This window comes from Lagopus muta, chromosome 6 (genome assembly GCF_023343835.1).
Source record: "Lagopus muta isolate bLagMut1 chromosome 6, bLagMut1 primary, whole genome shotgun sequence".
Taxonomy (NCBI): domain Eukaryota; kingdom Metazoa; phylum Chordata; class Aves; order Galliformes; family Phasianidae; genus Lagopus; species Lagopus muta.
This window is the reverse complement of record NC_064438.1, coordinates 31,309,775-31,332,859: the sequence shown is the minus strand read 5'-3', so window position 1 is coordinate 31,332,859 and position 23,085 is coordinate 31,309,775. Positions and strand designations below refer to the sequence as shown.

Sequence of the window (23,085 nt, the reverse complement as noted above, 5' to 3'; positions counted from 1 at the left end):
AGGTTTATCATGGAGTAGTTCTCTATTTTTTTAAAAACCCTACATCACAGGAAGCAAGAAGGAATAAAAGTAGATATAAAGGTCATGCCAAAGTTCATCTATATATTCTGGTCTTTCGGTCAAGTAAGGAGGTAATATGACCTATTGATTCAACCATGGAAGAAAAAGTATAAACATTATCCAAGTGTAAAGGAGTCTTAATCATCTTTCGTAAAATGCCTTTCGTACCAGAACACTTCTGCTTTATCTGTTTACAACACAACTATGCAAATGTTTATAGGTATGTGTTAATAAAAAGGCTTATAGCCCTATATAAAAGCCATATTCACGACTACTTTTTTTGTTGTGCATATTAACAAGAGAAGGAACTCTTACAGATAACTGACTCATTCATGGTAGAAGGAATTGAGTGCATACTATTAAAAATTTTTATCCTCGGCAGTTCTTCAGATACAATCTTTCAGCATGGTAGTCTTTCTTATCTAGTAGATAAATAAATATATTTATGAGAGCCTTCTAACCGGTTTTTTAAGACTTCCTTAACTCAGTACTGATATCCTGTCCTTTTGGAGAATGATCCTTTTGAGTGACTGTCATGATTTCTTATGCAAAATTATCAGTTTCAGACAGGGCTTTCTTTCACAAAAAAACAAACAAACCAAAAATGGGATTTTATTAATATTGCAAATTCAGTCCTGCAAGAAATAAGGAAAGGCATCAATCAGTGCAAATGCCAGAAACAGAAATTCCAAATCAGATCTTTCACATAGCCATTCTTGTTCCTAAATTCTTTCTGCTGAAGCATTACTCATTTTGAAAAAGTCAGGAGGCAGATATTTATCTATGATAACCTTCTTGTTCTCACACCTTCCACTCTGAGCTAAGAATTTTCTAGCTTTAGCAGCTTAATTAACTTTTTGTCATAATGACCAGAAGTCTTCAATTCCTTTCCACCAAAGTAAGGCTGAAAGTAGGATGCAGTTGCAACTTAGTCTGGTCTGTAATTAAACTTAAATTGAAATAATTATCCATTAAAATATGTGTTATTTTTAAAAAAACATCATCTATATACATATTTGAAAAATATATGTATCTCTATTGTAATTATCTAGTAGATTGGGGACTAAATAGGGTATTCCCAAACATATTCTTAAGACTGCTCAGTCTGATTTTTGGAATTCACTTTTTTTGCTATCACCCTAGCTGTTGAAGGACACATAATTCACTGGATTGAAAGCAAAGCCTCATTTGGTGATGAAAGTAGCCATCAAGCCTACTTGCAGGACCAGTTTTGGAGCTACTGGAATAGGTAGGCACATTTCTGTTATTTTTTCATACAGATAAAAATAAGACAAATTTTCTTTTAAAGAAGTTACCGGGGGAAAAATTAAGCACAAATGGCTTTTGTACTAAGCCATGTGAATAAAATACATGTTATTAAACTGGCATTTTGAATTTTATTGATTAGTATGTCAAATTTCAAAGCTTAAGTATTTGTGAAAAAATAATACCCTAAATGCTAACATGCAACAGATATATGGTGTTTTTACAGTAATGCTAGTTAACAAAATAAGCTGCTGTGGTACAGAACTTTTATTTCTATCTTTTTAGTACTTGACTAAAGGAAGATTCTGTAATACTTGCAAGATGCCAAACTTGTTTTAAAATCTTCACAGTCTAAAAAGTAGGCCTTGTGTGTAGAAAATATTGCTGACGGTCGGTGTATCTAACACAGTTCTGATTTGCTTTTGTTTGATAAAATGTTCTTCTGGTATGTTATCTACACATTACATAATAATAATGTATTCTTTTTAAGCTAATATATGTTAAGTGCAGGAAGATGAGGAGACAAATAAGTCATGCTGGACATGAATTTTTGAGTATTGATTTCATTTTCATAAAAATCCTTTCTTTTAAAGACTGTTTCAACTCAGTCTTTAAATTTCAGTAATTTCAATTTGGTAGTACAAAAGGAAGATTTTTATTGTATATAGTTGTATATCTTTCCAAGATAATAGCAGTCTTCTCACTAGACAATTTTTCTTCCCAAACTAATAATAATAAGATACTCATCTTTAATTTCATCTTTGTATGTGGTGGAACACTTGGTAAAGCAGTGGGAGAGGTAAATGATAGTTTTAATAAAGGATTTGTACAAGTATAGATTAAGATATCTTCTCAATGTTCAGACAGCTTCTGAGAAATCTAATGGAAGGTGGAGAAAATGGTACAGAGATGGTTGAACATGTAACTAACAGCATATACCAATATCAGTGGCTAGTCTGTGGTGTCCATTGCTTTTCATCTAGGTATAAAAAATGCTGACAAAAATTGCTAGCCTTAGCTCAGGAAATAAAGCAACCTCTGTAGGAAGCAGCAGAGAGAAGCCATATCTCAAGAGTAACACTGACAGAAAACATAACTGCATAATTATGCTCTGCAACAACATTTGTTGGTATGAGAAGGGCCTACTCTTGCTAGACATTCCCAAAGAGCAGTGAATTGGAGAGGTTGAACTAAGTTTATGGGAACCTCAGGAAGACTGTCTATTGTTGGGCAAAGATGCTGAACTAAATAAAATTATAGAAAGGAATTTGTAAGATATATAACCAGAGTGCAAGAGTTAGAAACAATTTTAAGTACATAGGAAATCGTGAGAGTCACGGGAAAGATGCTGATGCAAATGGTGCTGAACTTGCACAGCGGTGTAAATAAGATTGGATAGAGCATCTCAGACCAGGAGGAGTCCATTAGATGTACTGGCTAGAATATTTTCTGAGGAAAAATGATGTTTGAGGGGATGCATGATGGTATATGAGGAAAAACAGCTCTAACAATTGAATTTTATATAGACAATGTTAATATAGAAATACCAAGTTGAGGTGAGGGGAAAGTTGAATAGACAAGTGGGATGAAGTCACTGATCCATTTCATGTTTGCAGTAAAATTGTTTTTGCGGAGTTGAACTTGTAGTCTCTTTCTATCTGTGCCAAACAAAATTACTATCTGCATGTTGGTTTGAACTATAAAATGTGTAAAATACCTGAAAATGTGTACCCTTTGAACCTGACATTTCTGAAAGAAATTTTGTATCAGGAAACCAGAACTTATCTAAATTCATTTTATCATTTTCATAATTATTATTGCAAATTCAAACTTGAAATAACATCTCTCATTGAATTGTTAGTCAAGTACCTGTAATGCTGTAAAAGCTAGACTGAATTGACATGTGGATTATTAAGGATGATTTGTAAATCCTTTTCAGAATTTGCCTAATTTTTTCTTATAGCTTTCTTTATTGAAAATAACTATAAAAACTGGTGATTCTTACATATGTAATGACATATGTAATGTTTGCATGAAGGAAACGAGGAACTTACTGAAATTACTTAATTACTGAAATGTGTTATACCCTAAGTCAAGAATTTAATGTTAGGTCAACTATGGAAATCAGGTATAATTGTATGGATTCTTTTTGTTTGTTGTTTGGGTTGTTTGTTTTTTGTTGTTGTTGTTCTGTAAATACAAATCCTGTTGGTACTGTTTGATCAAACTAACACTATCACAATGTCTTCTGGATTGAGTTGTGAATTACCAAATTTTCTTCTAATATAATGGCAGTTGGGTTAATCATGGAATCATAAAACTCTTAGAGTTGGAAGGGATCTCTGAAGGCCATCTAGCCCAACTCCCCTGCAGTGAACAGGGACACCACAGCTAGACCAGGTTGCCCAGGGCCTCACCTTGAAAGTCTCCTGGGACAAGGCATCCACAACATCACTAAGCAACCTGTTCCAGAGCCTCACTATTCTCATTGTAAAAGATTTTTTCCTTATATCCAACCTAAACCCACCCTGCTTGAGCTTCAAGTGATTTCCCCTTTTTCTATCACTTTCTGAAGAGTTTGTACCCTTCTTTCCTGAAGCTTCCCCTTAGATACTGAAAGGTTAATGAACACTTGATGACTAATTAGTTCGCATGTAAGTTAGACAGTCAACTTTTGTTGCTCTCTGAAACCGTTTAAGTGGAAAGACACAGGCATAGCTGGACAAACTGTGAATCAATTTTGAATGATTTAATAAATTAGCCTACCCAAGGATCTCTCAGCCCAGAGAATTCATCCTTTCAACTTGAAGGAGAAATCCTTTGGAGAAGATGCATCAGTTCATAACAGATGTATTGTGAAACTCAGCCTGTACTTCAGGGTTTTGTAAATCTAATCTGGTGGCTGAAGTTAAAACTAAATTGAAATTGGAGAGAAAAGCTTTAAGCTTTTTATCCTGCTAGATATGGATAGAAATATACGTCTTGATATTTTGAAAGGAACAAAGGTGATAGCTTTTAGACCTTTTTCATTGAACTCTTGTTTGTTTGTTTCTCTGAAAAGTAGGAGTGAGTCTGGAATAGTTTCTGGGTCTTTTTCCACATTTATAACAAATGTAAATTTAATTCTGCACAGAATATAACTGAAAGCTTTAAACGTAGTTGTAGTTTCTTTGCGGTAATGTGTAAGTTTCAGTAAATCCTGTAGTCTGTGCTAACTAAATCTGTGAGTCTTAAATAGGTCTGTACTGACAGGAAAGAAATGGCACTTTCTCATTTAACAGAACAGCTCCCTAGATTCAGTCAACCATGTCCGTTCACCTCAGTGCAAAAGAACACCTTTTTATTACTCTGAGTTCTGCAGGGACAGCTTAGCAAGGTTTTTTATGGCTCATACATCAATGGTATTGTTAAGCAATTTTCAGTTGCAGTGCTACACTGCAGCCTCATCTTCAAATTAAGCTTCATATTAAAAATGCACACAGTGTACCTTGTCAGTGGGTTTGCACAGTTGTAATTTAGAGTGCTCTTTAGATATTGAGAATTTTCACTCTTAAGTAGGAAAAAGAAAGTTTAGTCTTGTATATTCCCAGACTGCTTTTTGGAGCTGATAGACGTGGTTGCTGTTGTCTAAAACATTGATTGAGATATAGAAATATTGATTGTCAATAATCAATGTTGATTGAGAAATAGAGATTGAGATTATCAAATTTTTTCAGGTAAATGTGAAAAGAAAAAAGTGTTTAAGATTTCATTTCAATTACAAACATAGCTGATCTGCTCTTAGGTCCTTTTGAGAAGAGTGTTCTGATCAAACTCATTTGTAGTTGACAATAAGAATGAACCATATGTGAACAAAGACTGAATCAGAACATCAGATTGATGCATATTATTTTTCTGCAGTGTAGTTTAAAATTGCCTGATGTGTTATATGAAGACTGTTTGAGTAATATTTGACTGATTGTAGGTGGTGGGGAAAGTGGGAATTATGCTGTGGGTTTATGTCTGTCTGTTCTATAACAGGATCTATATTCATCAATTGAAAATTGTTTAAAAAGTTGTGCTGGTGAGTTGAAAGCCAGTGGTATAACAACTTGACTTGGAGGAAACCTTGGGAGTTGCATTTGTCAAGTGGCTAGGAAAACTGTTCATGCATACCCAGTATCCAAAGCTTCATTGGCAGCCCAAACATAAAGAACTGAAAGGTCATTCTTCTTCTTGCAGTATGATGGTTTGTTGACATATTTTGACACACTGGTACAATGCTGAAAGGTTTTGACCTTACTGCAACACTGAGGGAGTTAGGGTTTGTTTGGCTATTTAATGCTTGTAGATTTTCACACATGCTGAGTTTTGCTTTGCTTCTTCTTCTCTCCTTTTTGACTCTACTTGAATTAATGAATTAATCTTAAACAAAAATGGATGTAGAAAGAGGGAAATTATGATGATTTTTACAACTTCTGACTGTGGAAAGATGTTTCTTTAAAACAATTTTTTTTCTTAGAATGTACCATGCCAGCTTGCTCACCTTAATAGCATAAAGTAAGATGTTTGTTTCTAGACAACAAAAACAAGATTCAAAATCAGTGATATTTTCTACTAGATTACCATTTTCAGTATTTTAATTTATAAATATAATAAAATCATGTGTTCTTTCTGTATACATACACAGGTATACCTCTGTGTTTCACAAATGTTCTTCATATGTTTAGCTTATTTCTGGAAGTGTTTGACGTGAATCATTGTTTTATTTATTTAATGATGTGAAAAGCATAATAATCAACATGCAGATTATGCAAATTTTTTCTAGTTTAGAACAGAAGAAATATGTTTACAATTTATTAGTCATCCCTTCTTTAATAAGCTGATTAAATAACAGAGCATGAAGACATTTTCCATCAAGACCACTCCTCAGGACTAGCATTGATATAATGTTAGTTGTTTTGCTGATGATTTTGTTTCATTTTGTATCAAAACTCATTTTCTTAAAACAAAGAACAAGCAGGCCATGCTGTGTACAGATTTCTGTTTATATTTGAATGATTGATGTTAGTTAAATACAGATTTTCCCATTTTATTGTATTTAAATATTGTATTTAATAAGAATATCAAAATGGGATTTTCATTACAACTGCTATCACGAAAGATTGTTATGTGCTCAACTTAAAGAGTAGCAAACGAGGCACTTTATATAAATACAGCTTTATTTAAATTATTTCTCCCTTACATAATTCTGGACTGCCTTAAATATTATCATGTCACAAGAGACTCATGTAGTGCAGATACAGTATTTTCAGCCTCCATCCACATTACTGCAAGGCTTCAACTCCAATTTTCATGGTATTTCTCATTCAGATTAGACAAGCATCTATGTTTCTGTACAATAAGAGCTGACAGCATAGATCCTGCTATGCTTGCCAAAGGCCTGGTTGCAGACACTCCACTATGTCAAAGAATGTCAACCCCCCACAGACCTTACCTTTCAGAATTCCTTGTAATTTTTAATTGACATTTACATCTGACATTTTCAATGTATTTCTTAGTGTTGAATCTTTATCTACATAGTAATAGTTAAAACCAAAGCAAAGCAAAAAGAATCTCTTCCTATAAACTATGATATCACATATTTTTTATTTAACAAGGCCAGGTTGCTGAGCTGAAACTCAAGAATGACCAACTCCCCCTTGCTTCATGTAACTCTGTAACTCTATATTTGCTAATCTAATCTATTTCAAATGGCAGTTGAGGAGAGAAGTAGGAGTATAAAGAGAAATTTAACTTTTAGTACTAGTGAAAAAAAGCACAGATTTATTATTATTACTCTACATCTTGCACATAAAGGATATAGGGATTTCTAGTAACATTTTAATTTTTCCTTTTGAGTCTGTTACTTGAATACTGAAAGTGGTATCTTCATACCTATGTTCATGCTACATGTACATGCAAACAGCATAATATTGAAAATGAAATTAATCTGGCAGGCATCTAATTTAGCTGCATGTTGCAAAGCTGTTGTGCTTTATTCTTTTCAGAAATCTCAAGTTTTCACTTGGTTTAAAATAACAGAAACCAAATAAATTTGTGTGAATATTATTATCTATGTCTAAGTTAGAATGAAGGACTATAGTTGATCGTAAATGTCACAAAGCAAAGAAATAGAAGAAGCATTTTGTCACAAATAATGGTGCTTTTCTTCTAATTAGTTAATTTACATTTTACAAATTAAGAACAAGATTCGGGCAGAAGATAATCTAGTAGCGTATCATACTTTACTGACCTGTATTTGTATATGCCAAATTTAAGTTAATTAGAAATGTAGATGCTGTTTGTTTTATCTGTCAAAAAGCTCATCTTAAAAAAAAATGCTAGGCACAATTTTCCCCCCAACATTTATCATCTAAATAATAGTCTTGCCAAGATGGCAGCCTCATAATAAACTCTTTTCAGTGAAGTGATGAGTAATGAAGCTTGCTTGTGAAGGCAGCGAAAAATGTTGTCTAGCCAAATGTGTGAATATGATGGCTAGAGAATCAGTGGACTTTCTCAGTCATCAATCTTTTTAGTAGCCTCTTATACATCTGAATATTTTGATAGATGATCTAATAATTGAGTTATCTATCTTTCTAACTATCAGAGTTGCATAAAAATTATTCTCACATGCTATTGAATATTAAATATATTGGGTATCCAGTAAATTTTTCAGAAAAGGTTCAAGAGGTGGAGGAATTTAGTTATGTCTTAAGCACATTTTATTATATTGAATGATAAACTACTATATCTTGATATAAAACCATTTGTACTAATATAGGAAAAAAGTAAACATTGTCAATAGCCAATTAAGTGTCGGATTCACAGTAAATAAACCATGTAAAAACAGGAGACTGGTGAGAGTAGTACACAATCTAAGAGAAATCTGAGGTATAAAATGAGTAGGTTCAATAGTCCCCAACTGGTTAATGGGCAGCAGTCACTTTTACACAGTTGCACGAATTCCTTATTTCTAGGAAATGTTGGCTTAGAGGAAGAGAAATACAGTTGTACTGTGGAGTCCCAGATTACCTTTCAGCCTCTGTGAAAGTAGTTTCTTCTGGTTAAAGATGCATCTGAGAAGTACGTAATGAAACTGCTCATATCCTGTTTATGGTGGGAGATTATAATGTAGATTCAGGTATCTGCTTTCCCAAGGGAGTAATCTTGCATTATAAGAGGCACACAGGGTATATAGATAAGTTGCATTAAATACATCATCAGATGTGTCTTACAAGGGTTTCTGAGCAGCAGAGCAAAACAATTATTGGTGCCAATGTATTTTTTTAAACACTACAGCTCAAACAGACATTTATATCATTCTTGACTTCAAATGCATTTCCACTCGAAGATTTAGGTAAAAATCACTTTAACAATTTAACAAAAAAAAAAAAAAAAAGCATGCAAAATATTTTAATTTTTAATATCACATTTCCCTGTTGGTGTTGCAGTTTGATTTATATTTGGTTGCATACTTTTCTGTAGATTATAAAATGTTACTTCCTGTAAATTTTTGAAAATTGCATGTGGAGGATTTTTCTACTTTAAAAAAAAAAATAGACTAGAGTATTTTTCTGAGGAGTTACTCACTAATTGTGCAGTTATAATGGAAAACAAGAAAGGGAGAGATTGATCTCAAGGAGCAGGATGTCACCATCGTTTGACAAGTACTTTTGTGAAAGTACCATTGAGCCTCACTGGACCTTGCCACTGCGTGCAGATCTGCAAATTGTACAAAGTCTTGCCTGTCTTACTAACAGCAGCTGTGATTCTCATATTTACTAAGTAAAGTTGTTGATGCTTGAGAGTTCTTGCTAAGCAGGTGCATAAGTTGTTTGATACATTTTGGGTAAAAATAAAGCTAGGCAATGATATAAGATGACTGGAGTATCAAAAATATGAAAGCTAGCAGTAAAAATCAGATCCGAAGCTCAAAACTAATCTTTTAATATTTCATCTCATATAAAAACTCCACATCTTTGTTTTCAGTGATGCTTACATTAATTTTATGCAACTTTAAATGACACAAGCATAATTTCACTTAAGCATAACTTAAATCTAGTAATAAGGAAGTAAGAAACAAATTAGAAAAAAAGTTAAAATGTTTCCCTCTTATTACTTGGGGAGTTTTAATACAAAAAAAAGCTAAAATTGTTTCTGAGGTATAAATTGGTAAGCAATTAACTGCACATTTGATTAAAGCTAGTATTTGATTTTGTGGCTTCTTCTCACATAAAGTAAATTGGCTTTATTTTAGTTAGTATTTGTAGTATGTCTAGTTAAGAATATACCAATCTCCTGAATATACATAGTGCATTATACAAACTTATTAGTATATTTATGTGTGTAATTTTATAATGTATGTATGTCAATTAGGAAAAGAGATCTTCATTTCCATTCATTAATCAAAATAGCAAGAACCTGTATTCCTTCTGGTTTGTCATTTGTTTAGTGCTCTCTCATCCATCACAAGACTTTGATATGAACATCAAGTAATCATGTCCTTTTATTTCAAATGATAAATATGCTTTCATCATGAGTACTTACAGACATCCCAAGATTTACATCTAAACTGTCGAAAGTCTAACTTCACAGTTTATCTGATGTGTGACATTTTTAATGAAATAAATAACTTTTTTTTAACTTGTCATGAATAGGACTTACGTATTAAAGTTACAAGGCTATGTTAGCTGTGATGCTGAAAAAAAAATTCTCTTTCCTCCAGTGTTTGTCTAGGGTTTGTTGTTTATCATCAAGGTACAATCAGCTGCACAAGAGCCTCTGCGGACATTCTTATTTGCTGGGTCCAAGCCTGTCTGTTCAGGTTTCATTATTTAGGTCTGATGTCTAGTTAGCTTGTATCAAAACTAATACCATCTGAAGTACCAGGCTTCCAGTGGTCACATAGCTAACATGAAAATTTCTTCAATCTAACTAATATTATTAAAGACAGTATCTCTTTAAACTTGAGCTTTTTTTCAGTGTCTATATCAATTACATCTTGCAAGTGCATTTCCTTGAATGTTTCACTGCTTGTTTCTGTAGATTAAAAACATCTGAATTAAATGATATTCTGAACATTTTTAAATTAAAAAGTGAAAATGCAGATGTTTATTTTACTACCATTCTTACTATGTACTGATACTACTGAGATAGAAAGCACTGCTATATTCCTGGCTTCTTCTCATTGTTAATATAATATAGTTAAGTTGAAATGTTTTTGAAAGTAGACATCTAGACTGATTTTATCAACTATTTTATAACTTATGTAGAAAAAGATTGTGTATGTCATGTAAATACATAATTTAATTTTAGTTCCTAAAGAACGCAGGCTTTCCTTAAGGTGTTTGGGTTCACTGGTTCATGATAAAACATTATGTTCTGCATTTCTTTTTTACTTTAGCATTTGTTTTGTCCTGAGTGTATCACGGCTACACTCATTTTGTGGTATAGTACTGAAACTGAATCTTTGATATTTGCAGTTTTAAGATACTTCAATTTATAGTCTTTAAAATTTACAAGATAGTTCGAATAAGAGTTTAGTGAGGAATTCCACAAAATGATTTAAGGAACCATGGTCATGATCAGCTTACAAGTGCAATACTTTGTAATAGAGTACATATAGTACACACTAATATTAGTTTATCAATTTTTTATTATTATTCCTACCTCATTGATGTTGATCACAATGTTTTTCACTTATTCAAGAGCATTGATTTGAACCCAAGTTTATTTAAATAATAAAATAATATAAAATAGATCATTTTATTTTACCAATGTCTGACTTCTAAATATTTCTCTTTATCTGGAATGCACTAGTTATTTGATTTTAAAATGATTAATAGGATGCATATTTCAGGCTCTGAGTAGAAGAATAATTTTGAAAGTACGTTCTCGTTTATTTGTTTCAAAAGAAGAAATATATCCTTCACAACACAGCTCAATACCTTAAGTGAGATTTTGTGACATGCAAAGGGTGCATATGGGTTTTTGAGGCACTGAAACTGTAACCCAGCTTGAAGAAGACAACAGTGGCAGTGAGCTTCTGTCCAGAGTTAATCAGCTGCAGAATTTGTAAACTGCGTATGTGTCAAAGTTGAAAATGTTAGCACTCTGATAGAAGCTTGAAAAGGTTAGACCTGATAAAAGCCATCAGCAGTTTAAAAATGTGATTTATGGGAATGTAATGACACAAAATGCCTCATTTATCACTCATATATAGATAGGTTAAGGTTTCTGTGTCATACTTTAAAAACTTGACCACTTAGAATTGTCAAAATAGGTACTTAATTGCCCATCATACATTTCATTTTAAATTTCCTCTGCTTGAATTTTCCTGATTTTACTGTTGTTCTTCTCATATGTTTCTTTTTAAAGTCATTAATATTTCATATTTATTTTGTATTTGTTTCAAACTGTATGCTCAGTGCTCTATTAGAACTTTTCTTAAGTTAAAGCTGTTTACCTGGACACTATCCAAATCTCTGTTGATTTACAATGTAATTCAGCCTAACTGTAAGGAAAATAACTGAAGGTTTCAATTTCTTTTGTTTTATACCACTAATTCTCATCAAGAGTTTACAGCTTTTTAATTCAATCCGTACATTTCCTCTCCAAATTGAAATCTGAGATTTAAAAGTGAGATCCATCAGTTGGTTTCCAGTTGCAGTCACTTAAGTTACTGTTTAACTCCATACAAATTAAATTTAATCCAAAACTACCAGTACTGTTAAATGACCCTAAAGCAAAATAAAAATGGTCGGAGAAATGCACAGTAATATGTTGTACTTTTCCTGATTTCATTTGAGGATAATAACTAGCAAGTCCCTTAGATTTAAGGCTGTTTCTTTTTTTAACTGTCCACATCATAAAGCCAAGCAAAATAAATGTAAATATGGATAAACTCTCATTAAGAAATTTTCTTTAAGAATACTTATAAAACAAAGCAATTACTTTAAAGATATGGCATAAATATTAAAATATATTCAGCTGCAGAAAGAAAAATTGTGGTAATAAAGTTTGAAGGATTTCTTTTTCTTTAGTAGCTTATCTTTTTTAAACTACTTAATCCTCTTAGTTCTTGATTTTATACAAGAGAATTCTGAACAAAATAATTTTAATTTTTAATATCAAAAAACCTTACCTTATTGTTAGCTTTCACAATTTATGGGCACAGTTGTAGAGCATTCTGTTTGTTCAGCGATGACCTTCCAGGTTCGATTTAAAAAGAAGTCAGAAGCATTTGTCATGTGTGCTCGATCTTGTCCAGAGGTACCTATTGTAATTATAAAGGACTAATAAGGTTGTTTATAATATAACATTCTGACAACTCTGGAAAATCTTCTGGAGAGCAACTTTTTTTTTTATGTTGATCTTAAAAAAAAATAATCCTGTAATCTTCTTGCTTTATGCTGCACTGTGATTTTAAATATGTAGTTAAGAAAGCACAAAAAACTTCTACCTCAAAAAACCTGACTTAGTTTTAAAAGATGAGTGTATGATTTGCTCATTAGTAATACCTTTTGGAAAATCTCTGTAATGGTAAGCTATAACACCAATACATCCTATATTTAATTGGTGTATATAAAATTGATGTACTTAGAAAGAATAAATTCCTTTCACAATGTTAAAACAATACTTAACATGTCTGTTGCAAAAATGTGTGACACGTGAACATAACGAAATTCTGTTTCTTAGAAAAAAATCCTAAGAAAATCTTTATTCTAAGCATAAGTACTGCTGTAAACGGATGCTATTACATTTTACATTATTTTGTATTTTACATTATATATCAAGATTTTTACAATCATCTTGTGATTATTTTTCCTTTCATATCTCTGTCTTACTTCTTTTCTTCCCTTTTTTCATCTATTTCAGCGCCATCCAGCAGTACTACTTTTTTATAGGCGTATATATATATGGTAAACAAAAACATAAACAGTGGAATCGGATTGTTTGACGGAAATGTTTACCTCTCTTGTAGGGTATGTAACAACACTATAGTATTGTCAGGTTGCCATACATCACTTAAATACCCTTAGACAGCAAAAGCAAAATCTTAACAATTCAGTAGTCTCATCATGTGATTTCAATAAGACTTTTCTCATATCTACAATTGAGACAAATTTATGTTGTATGTATTTATGGTTGTTAAAATTGTCTCATTGCATTAATTTTTAACATTGTGCTCTCTTAATGACTATGAAGAAATGTATTAAAATGCCTTAATTATAGGGCTAGAAGAAGAGAAAGCACAAGTCTTTTTAGCATATGATCTTTCAATTGTTCACTAAAGGATAAAGAGGGCATTCAAGCGTGGTTTAGATAACTGTCAGCAATAATAAAATGCAAGGTAGTTTGTAGACCCTTCAAAGACCTTTCAGGGAAATACATTTAATTAAAAAACAATAAAATGGACGTCTCATCTGAAAGAAATTCAAAATGTTATAAAATTTCAGGATGTAACTGTGTTATGAGTAATGTATGCTTCCAAGCATGAAGAAAAATAGCTGTGAAAATATTCTGCTGTCCTAACAGCAGTGATAGCATCTTTTTGTGTGTATAGATATATGTCCTTTAGCTTTTAACTTACTACCATATTAAAGCATATTTCAGGTTCTCTTAAATGAGTGATTTTGCCTTTTCTTCTGTTGCTTGGGTTTTTTTGTTGTGTTTTTTGTTGTTGTTTGTTTTGCTTTGCTTTTAAAAAAGATTTTTTGTTTCATCTGTTTTGTTTTTTCATTTTTTGTTGTTTTTGAAAAGGTGAATGGCTTCTTCATGTAAAACTGCATTTATCAGTTACCCACAGAATAATATAAATAACCCATTAGTCAAAATTGTCTGTTATGTAATATGATAATATGTTTCAGAGTATATTTCAAATTTCTTTTTTGTTTTGTTTTCTTCTCATTCCACTTGCCATTGGTGTTCTTGTTTGTGGGGTATGTTGATAGGATTAGTTAGCATTTGTTCTGTGTATTGAATTATACCACTACTGGCAAACTAAAGGCAACTTAAGTTATGCGTAATAATGGCTTACAAACAGCATTGGCTGTGTATTTTGACTATTTTTGCTCCCCTGATTAGCCTTGTGCTTTCCTGAGAAGATTTTTGTAAGTTGTTTTCTCCCACCCTGCTGCACATACATCAAGAGCATTGATCAATTAGTTTTTCATAGCGAAGTATCAAATGAGCCTTTGCATAGTAGATTATTAGACAACTTCACTAAAGTGTTCAGGAAATACTAAAACAATCAGTTTTATAGTTGTAATCACTGACCCAAGAACATTATGAAATATGTTTGAAACAAGAACATAACTACAGTATTCTTCAGTATCTTCTGGAAAACTGTTTGCCTCGTTAATTCAAATCAGTGTTGACTTTGTCACTGACTACCAAATCATAGAGATGGAAAGTCATTCCTTTTCTTGGAGCTGGAGATTTGTCTTTTTAAAAAAGTGAAATTTATTTTCTGCTTGCATACATGAACTTGCAGAAGGAGGAAGTGCTACCTTTAAGTGCTGCCTTAGAATATATACCTTGAGATGGAACATAAATGAATAGCACAGCCTCTGTATCATACAGTGGGTGATCACCTTATGAGAAGAACACTGGAAAACACTTTGATATGTGGAATTGTTCAACATAAAATGCCTCACCATCTTTTTGCTAAGCTTTCCGAGACTTGAAGACTCCAAACTCCAGCTATGAAAGCATTACTGAGAACTTGCATAATTCAGTTTGTCAGTTTTTTTAAATATGGTGTGCAGTTTTTGGGAAAGAAGTGTCTCACATCATGCTGTCACTAAAATGTCTTCAGTTTTTACCTGGTTGTGGCCTTTTTTTCTCACTCACCCCTCATCATGTCGCAGCACTACTAGGTGTGATAATGTTTCTTTAGCAAGTATAATCTAATATTCTTCAACCTGCAGCTCATTATTCCTGCAGAATCATTACATTTTCAATCACTACTATTGGATAGCAATAGAAGAAGCTCGAGACAAAATTTTGAGTCTAGTTGCTTTTCCTTTCTACTAGTGGACTGTACTCTGCTCACCAGCCTTTTGTATAAATGGACTTTTATGACTTTGTTTTCTATTAGAGTTGTCATGTGTCAAACAGAGATGACTGATTTTCAATAGTGATTTCTGTAAACTTTGGTAAACACACTAAGCTCTCATTGAGTACAAATGACTACAGTACAGTATATTATTTTTAGCACAATAATTTTTACCTTATTTTCAAGGAAGTTATTTTCAAAATGTTTTTTCTGTTGTTAAAAGTCAGGATTCATGACTTTAAAAAATTCTCCTTACTGACAATAATCTTGTATTAATTCCTTTATTAAAGGGATTTTCATCATCAGTATACATCCACTACCACTACAAAATGCAACATTCATGAGAGAAATGTGCAAATGCATTATCACAGGACTGAAGGCTCAATCTGAATTCCTGCAAACAAACCTTAGATCCTTGCATATATGCCCAGTACTTAGTACATCAAACTGAAAAAGTGTTTTCTTAAAACTCAGGGTAAAAGACACTAGAGATATGATTGTATCCATTCATACATAAAAGAGTATTCTTTCATGAAAATCTTTCATGAAAAATCTATCTATTTTATGAAGAATCTCTTTTATGAAAAATCTATCTTTCTGTAGCAGAAGTGTAAACCTAAGCACAGATATTCTTCTAACCTTCATTTTCTTATCACTGTTTATAGTGTGTCAAGGAAGGAAAAAAAGAAGCCAGGAGTACTGCCTGTTCTTTGGCATACAACGTTATGAAAATAACATAAAGTTCCAAATGTTTTTTGTCCCATATTAGGAAGATAAATGATAGGTTTCTAGGAAAAATACAAATCATGTCAAACTACTTCTTAAATCGTTCTGCAAAATGTCCAGGGGAACAAGTTCAGAGAGAACAGCCTATGTTCCACTACTGTGGAAAAGAGTTTTCCATTTCTAAATGCACACCACACTGTCTTTCGTGTCCTACTTTCTGGGCCCTTCCCTGTAAAATCATCGTGTGGAGCTCTGAATATTAATACCTTTGTCTGTTGATTTATTTTAAACAAAGCTTAATTTCCACAAGCCTCTGTCCCTCTGCCTGTTTTGAACAGTTCACCAAATTAGGTGTGTAATGGGCACAGTGGGAGAATCCCCTTCATGTGCACATCTCTGGGAAATGTGGATCACAATGTGGAGCCTATCTCAAAATGTATATATATGTGTATCTGAACATACATATATATGTCTGAATTGCATAATGGTAATTAAAATATTATATTTACGTACATAATTCTGTGAAGTCATCACAGCCATTTTGGAGCACACCAATATCATAAAAGTTTAAAGTTGTTCTTTATTTCTGACATTAATATTTCTTATATCTTTTCTATTTTACTTTCACTGATTTTCCTCATACACAATATGTGATGTTGTGAGTGTATTTGAACTGAAACTAGCAGAAAACAAAACTTCTTAACAATGGAATGTGTTAAGATTTTTTTGTTAATTGCAGACAAGATGAAAAAAAGCTGATGTTGTACCTATGGAGAAATATATGCTACATGAGTCTTTTCCATGACATGAGGGAATTCACATGTAGAGTGTTTCTTTCAGTATCTCACAGTGTATGTTTTAGAGTATTAATTACCTAGCCAGATTTTATTAGAGCCATTGAGTTTTGCACAATTAAAATTGTAGCATTGGCAAAATGGTATGTGATGTAAAACACAGAATCTTTGCTTTTGCCAAATGTACTTCTCTGGATTTTCAAAGAGATTTAGATTTGCATTTAGTAGAAGTGGGAAAATAATACTTTGTGTAGAATTTCTAGAGTTGTTATTTATTTTAAAATGCAAAGCTGAAGAATTACATTAATTGTAAACTGGTTACAGATAACTAGAAAAGATTATTCATTTTATATTGCAATATTCTTGTGGCTGTCATGGGACAAATACAGTAAAAATACATTATCACCTTTTACACAGAATCAATCTAGTAGAGGTCTTGTTCTGTCTGAAGTCATTGAAAGAAACTTCCCCTGTCCTAAGAGCAAATAAGAGTAAAGCTGCCATCAATAAAAATGAGACCTGTGTAATAGTATACTCCTTTACATTAAATGATAAGTTACAGCATAAAATCCACAATCCAAGACACTAACTTGCAGTGAGTCCAGTGAGGGGCCTCAAATATGATGAATAGATGGGAGCATCTGTTGTTGGAGGAGAGTCTGAGAGAGTTTGCACTGTGTAGCCAAGAAGAGCAAGGGAATCTTATCAATGTGTATAAATAGCTGCAGAGAGGGAATAAAAAACGTGGGATCAGACTCTTCCTAGTGGTGTCCTGTAACAGATCAAATGATATAATATACAGGAAATTCTATTTAATCATCTTGTGAGAGCCGTCAAACACTGGAACAGGTTGTTCAGAGAGTTCAGACTGTAAAGTCTTTGTCCTTGAAGACTCTCATAACATGGCTGGACAAAGCCCTGAGCAAGCTGCTGTAGTTCACTGAGCTTTGAATAGGACGAGACACTCTCCAGAGGTCCCTTTTAACCTCAGCTATGCGGTGATTCTGTATGATTTCATTTATCGTTATCTGTATAACTTTAAAATGAGTCACAGAGGAAGCAGTGTCAAAGTAAGTTGAAGAAAGGGAAATCTGAAGAGCTTCAGTCCAGTAGACTTTGCTGCTATTGCATTTAATATATGATTTCCTAGACTAGAAAATCCTTCCTTCAATTCTCAGGGTGAGAGAGAAAATTAGGCTGAAGAAGTCCAGGAAAGAAATTTTACCTAGCTGTTAATGTTTTTCTGAAAACTAATGGTAAGTGCTAATCTTCAATATAATATCAAAAACTGAAATTATAGCTTGAAAAGGAAGAAAATTAGGGAGGAATGATTGAAGGAAAGTAGTAAGGATCAGGTTTCTTGATTCTGCTGATCTGGAGTTTGGGGATCAGTTCACAGAAGAGTACACAAATGTAGACATACCAAGTTAGCAGTAACTGCTGACAGATCCTAATATGTTAAAGGTTGTAATCTTTTGAAAGAAGTTGGTTGGCTTTCCTGTTGGCCCTCCTATCAACTTTAACCTCCAACCTTCCCCGGCATGTATCACTACAAATAAAACTGCTGAGGTTTGACAAGAGGATATAAAGTCAGTAGGCCATCGCACAGAGATCTCTACATGATTTTCTTTAACCTTAAGCTTAAATGAACACTGCTTTAAGTCGGGGTTTTTAATAAGAAGTCATAAACACTCACCCATATCACTTTAGTTTAATAATTACCGTTTTAACAAAGAAGAGAAGAAATATACATAGTAAATTATGTTTGACAACTGGAATTCGGTGGTTTTGTTACCGGTTGTCTTTGACCATTATATGAATTGCTGTTCTCAATTTTAATGTATACTTTTTCATTCAAGCTGCATATGATATTGATATAAACATGGCATTTGTGTGCAGTGTTATGAGTAAATTTTTAGTTCTTGATTAAGACAAACCACATGACAAAATTAACTTCTGTATTTGTATTTACTATCGTCAGAATAATAAATCCTTGAATCTGTAGTCACCTGTGATGATTTTAGGATTTCCTTTCTCTATAATGTTTTATGTGACTTTACATGATACCTTTTAACAAACTATGTAAGCCATACTTACTAAAAGGTTTTTTTGTATTTATTATTCCACTCCTAAAAGATGCCTGAATAGTGTTTTCTTTTTTGCCATGGAGTGATCATCCATGGTATTAACCCTTGCAAAATCTGTATTCTTACAAACAACTTACTAACATTGGCTATATAACTTAAAACTGTAGTGCTATCCTAAAATCAAAATCCTTTCTAGTTTAAAACTATACCAATTTAAAATCAGGACTCCTATTCTGCAGTCTGGTATGTCTGTGAAAAATATTGTGGCATTGTTATAATTCTTTTTATGCTTTTTGTTTCTCCTATGTTGCCTTCTTTTACATTTGTCCCTATTTTCCAAAAGCAGTTATTTTGGGGGCTGTGTAAGCAATCTTTTCTTTCTCAAGTCCTTTGTTTACTGGCCTACATTCCAATCTTTGTACGAGCCCTTCGTCTCCTGAAAAAGTGTACTTCTTGTGCCTTACAAGTCCTCTTTCAATTATTAGAAAAGTACCTCTCTGCAGCTGATGAGATGCATAGATCTTCCCGTTAGTGATGCTTTCTATGCATTTTCAAGTTTTCTTCAAAACTGCAACTACCAGAAACTAGGGATCGCCTGTTTTTTCACTAAATATTTTGCAGTACGCTATTCAGATCTGAATAATCACATCTTTATTTTCTGCTTTTTTTGTCCATTTTTCCATAACACTTTAAATGGTCTTCATTTATCCTTAATTTATTAAAATGCTTATTACAGACAAGCCTTACAATTGTAGATGCATTATGTTATTGTCTGTAATCTTAGCCTATGTTTTTCATCTGTGCTTGGTCTGCTTTTAAGTGGTCCATAGAAAGTAGTTAAGGGTAGCGAGCCTGTCTGTTTATGTACATTACATATACTGGAAAACTGCTAAGCATTTGCAAGTTGTATGAGCTAAATACTGATTTATGCACCTATAAGGAGGAGGAATGCATAGCAGACGTCTCTTGGATTTCTGATTTTACATATGTAAAACAGTTGCTGTTTGTCAAACCAGAATTGTATGTTAATTTTGAAAGTCCGTAGACTGCATAATTTAATATTATATTACTGATTTAGCTGAAAATGTCTTATGAAAGAATTTAGTCACACCATGCCTTTCAACCACTAAGAATCTCTTTTGAATATAAACAGAATACTAATTCAGGTGAGCTTACTTCTGATTTCCTCTGTAAGAACAATCAGAAAGATGTATGTCATTAACATTTACACCCACCATCTTCTAAGAGTGGGTAGGAAGTCACACATGCCTTCTACCTGAGGAAAAAGGTAAGGTGATTTGGCAAATGACTTCAACCATTAGTATGTTAAAGTGAAAATTGCTGACTTCTTTCTTTTCTCTTTGAGACCACCTATATTACTTTCAGAAGAATGTAATGCAGTGCACCAGCAAAACCCAGAGTATAAAGAACTTTATAGTATTAAAGCTTATTCTAGCAGAGATTTCCCATATTTTTAATGTAAATAGTTATGGCTACCTCTTTACTTATCAAAGCACCTCAGAAAATGGCTTGTGCTTCTCGAAGTTACAGGCTAGTCACAAGAGACATGGGCATGAATATCTGTCATGGTACTAGGAGAGGATTACCAGTTGTATTAAGCTGTTATTCAGTGGAAACTGCTGTTTGGACTCTTTCAGTGTAAGAATGTATCAGTGGTGGTGAAATTACTATAAAGTCAGAATATTCTGTTATGGCTTTGGTATCATTCTGAAGTAGCAGTTATTGTATGTAGAAGTAGCAGAACTAAAATATGAGTATGAAACTATTAATTGAGGGGTGATTAAGATAGTGTGTGATATCCATAGGAGATGTTCAGAAAGCTTTGTAATGGGTACAATAGCAATGATTAGAAGAAGGAATGCTGATCCCTTCATGCATGAAATAGTTTATCCTGCTATGGAGCCCAGGAAACTAATAAAGCTTCTGTGGAACAAAGACATAGAGGCTTACTTTGACCAGATTAAGACATTTTCTAGAAATGCTTTTATTTTTCCTTTTTGTTTTGCATGAATCAGGAAACAAGGAAATGAACAGTTACATCAGAAAAGGCAAACAGTAAATTAGAATTATTTTAAAGTTACTCTCATCAAAACAGATCAGTGATTATTCTTGCCTTTAAAAATGCACATTGTAACTGTTTAAAATTATGAAAATAGTTAAATCAACATTTTTCATTTTTTAAAATGTATTTTAATGACTTAAATATGCTTGTGAATCAGGAAATTTGAACGCAAATTAATCTGATATTGATTACAAGCATGGAAATAGATCAGCACAACATAGGGTAGCTGTTGCACATATATCTTTATAACACTTAGAAATACTTGTACACACATGAGAATTGCAAAGATTGTTACTTTTCAAAATGTTTATACTATTTACTGAGGTAAGAAACTCCACCTTTACATATTATCCTTAATCCTAGGTAATACAGTTTTTTAAAGAGTAAGTCTTCAGAGAAATAGAAATAATTGTGAAGACAAGTCTTTATAAACTGATTTTTAAAAATAATCCTTTTCATACTCTTCTTTTATAATTACTTTTGAAAATGCAGAACTTTCAGGTTGGTTTTACATGGTGCATAATTACGCTATAGCTGTTATTATCCCAAATTTCTAGAAAAACATAAAGAGAATTTGAATTTAATTTTATACTTACTTACAAGTTATGAAAAAGATTGTTTGCTCTTATTTATGAGATATAAATCATATACTTATAAATATAAATACTTATTCTATACAAATATTATACAAATACTTGTACTTGAAATGCTTGTGGAAGAAATCACTAATTGCCTTAAATTAAAAAGACACTGATATATGAAGGATTTTATTTTGTTGTTGTTTTGGTCTGGGGTTTCTTTTGTGTGTTTTCTTTAGTGTGTTTTGTTGCTTTTTTTTTTGTTTGTTTTTTGTTTTTAATGCAGAGTAACTAATCCATCATGGAAGACAAAATTAAGAACAGTTAATTTAGTTTTTCAATTATATATCATTGTTCTTCAATTTTACGATATAATCATTTTTATGATGTGAATATATTTTTAAAAATACATTTTTCCTCCAAGGAATATGAATTCAAAATAGTATTACTGCTTTTATTTATATATAAGTTTTGAAAGTTAGATATTCCTGTACATTTAAGGGCTTATTGGTTTTTCTTCTTGTTCCCATTTCCACAATGGTAGTATTACAAGATTCAGTTACTTACAATGATAGGGAGACTCTAATTGCCCCATATGATGGGGTTCTAGGGATTTTGGTTTTATTCAAGGATTCTCATCCAAGTCATGGTACATTTTAATTCTCAGACCTGAAGATATTTTTTGTAAATATATCCAGTAGGGAAAAATCACTTTTTAAGTGGAAAAAATACCTTCTGGTTTTATGACATGCTTCATCTGGTCATGACTTACAATCTGATAAGCTCATGCTGTTAATGAATTGTAAGAGCAAAGAAACCTGTAAAAAAGTATACAGCAATGTTTAAATACAGACCGATATAACATGCAAAGCTGTATTTTGCAAGTAATGAAAGAAGGACAGAAACTGGGGAAAGAAGAGGAGGAAGAGGGGAAAAATAAAAGCAGTAAATATATGCATTTCCATTTCTATTGTCAACATATTCAACTTATTCTATTAAAAAACTTGCAGTGAGTATATATGTGTTGTGAAATAATAGTCCCCTTAAATTCAAGGTAATTCACTCCTGTGATCTGTATTTAATGTAATCTAGGTATTTTATGCGAATTAATACCTGCACAAGAGAAATTTTGAAGTTCTATTCCACAATTACCAATCTATTCATGATTAGAGATTAAGCTTTCCAAAGTCCAAGGTTTGTTTGTTTGTTTTTCTTTTTAAAGCCTGAGGACACCACCACTAATAGAATTTCATTTGAATATGGAAGGAACAAGGAATGTATTTTTCACATGAAAAAACACGTTTTTCTCCACTTTCAAAATAAAATATTAACAGGAGAAAGAACATACATAGCTTTAACTTGCTCTGCAGCCTTCACAGGTTGTTGGGGGTAGAGGAATAAATAGTAT

The 23,085-nt window shown here is 32.5% G+C and overlaps 1 protein-coding gene across 3 annotated transcripts in view; it reads left to right on the top strand.

The window, feature by feature from the left end:
* CDIN1 (CDAN1 interacting nuclease 1) overlaps positions 1-23,085 on the top strand; it is a 114,118-nt gene that overhangs the window by 55,280 nt on the left and 35,753 nt on the right. For all 3 annotated transcript variants that reach the window (XM_048949473.1, XM_048949475.1, XM_048949474.1), the window contains one exon: positions 1,204-1,309. In XM_048949473.1, coding sequence (XP_048805430.1) covers positions 1,204-1,309 — 106 coding nt within the window. The remainder of the gene's footprint in view (positions 1-1,203; positions 1,310-23,085) is intronic.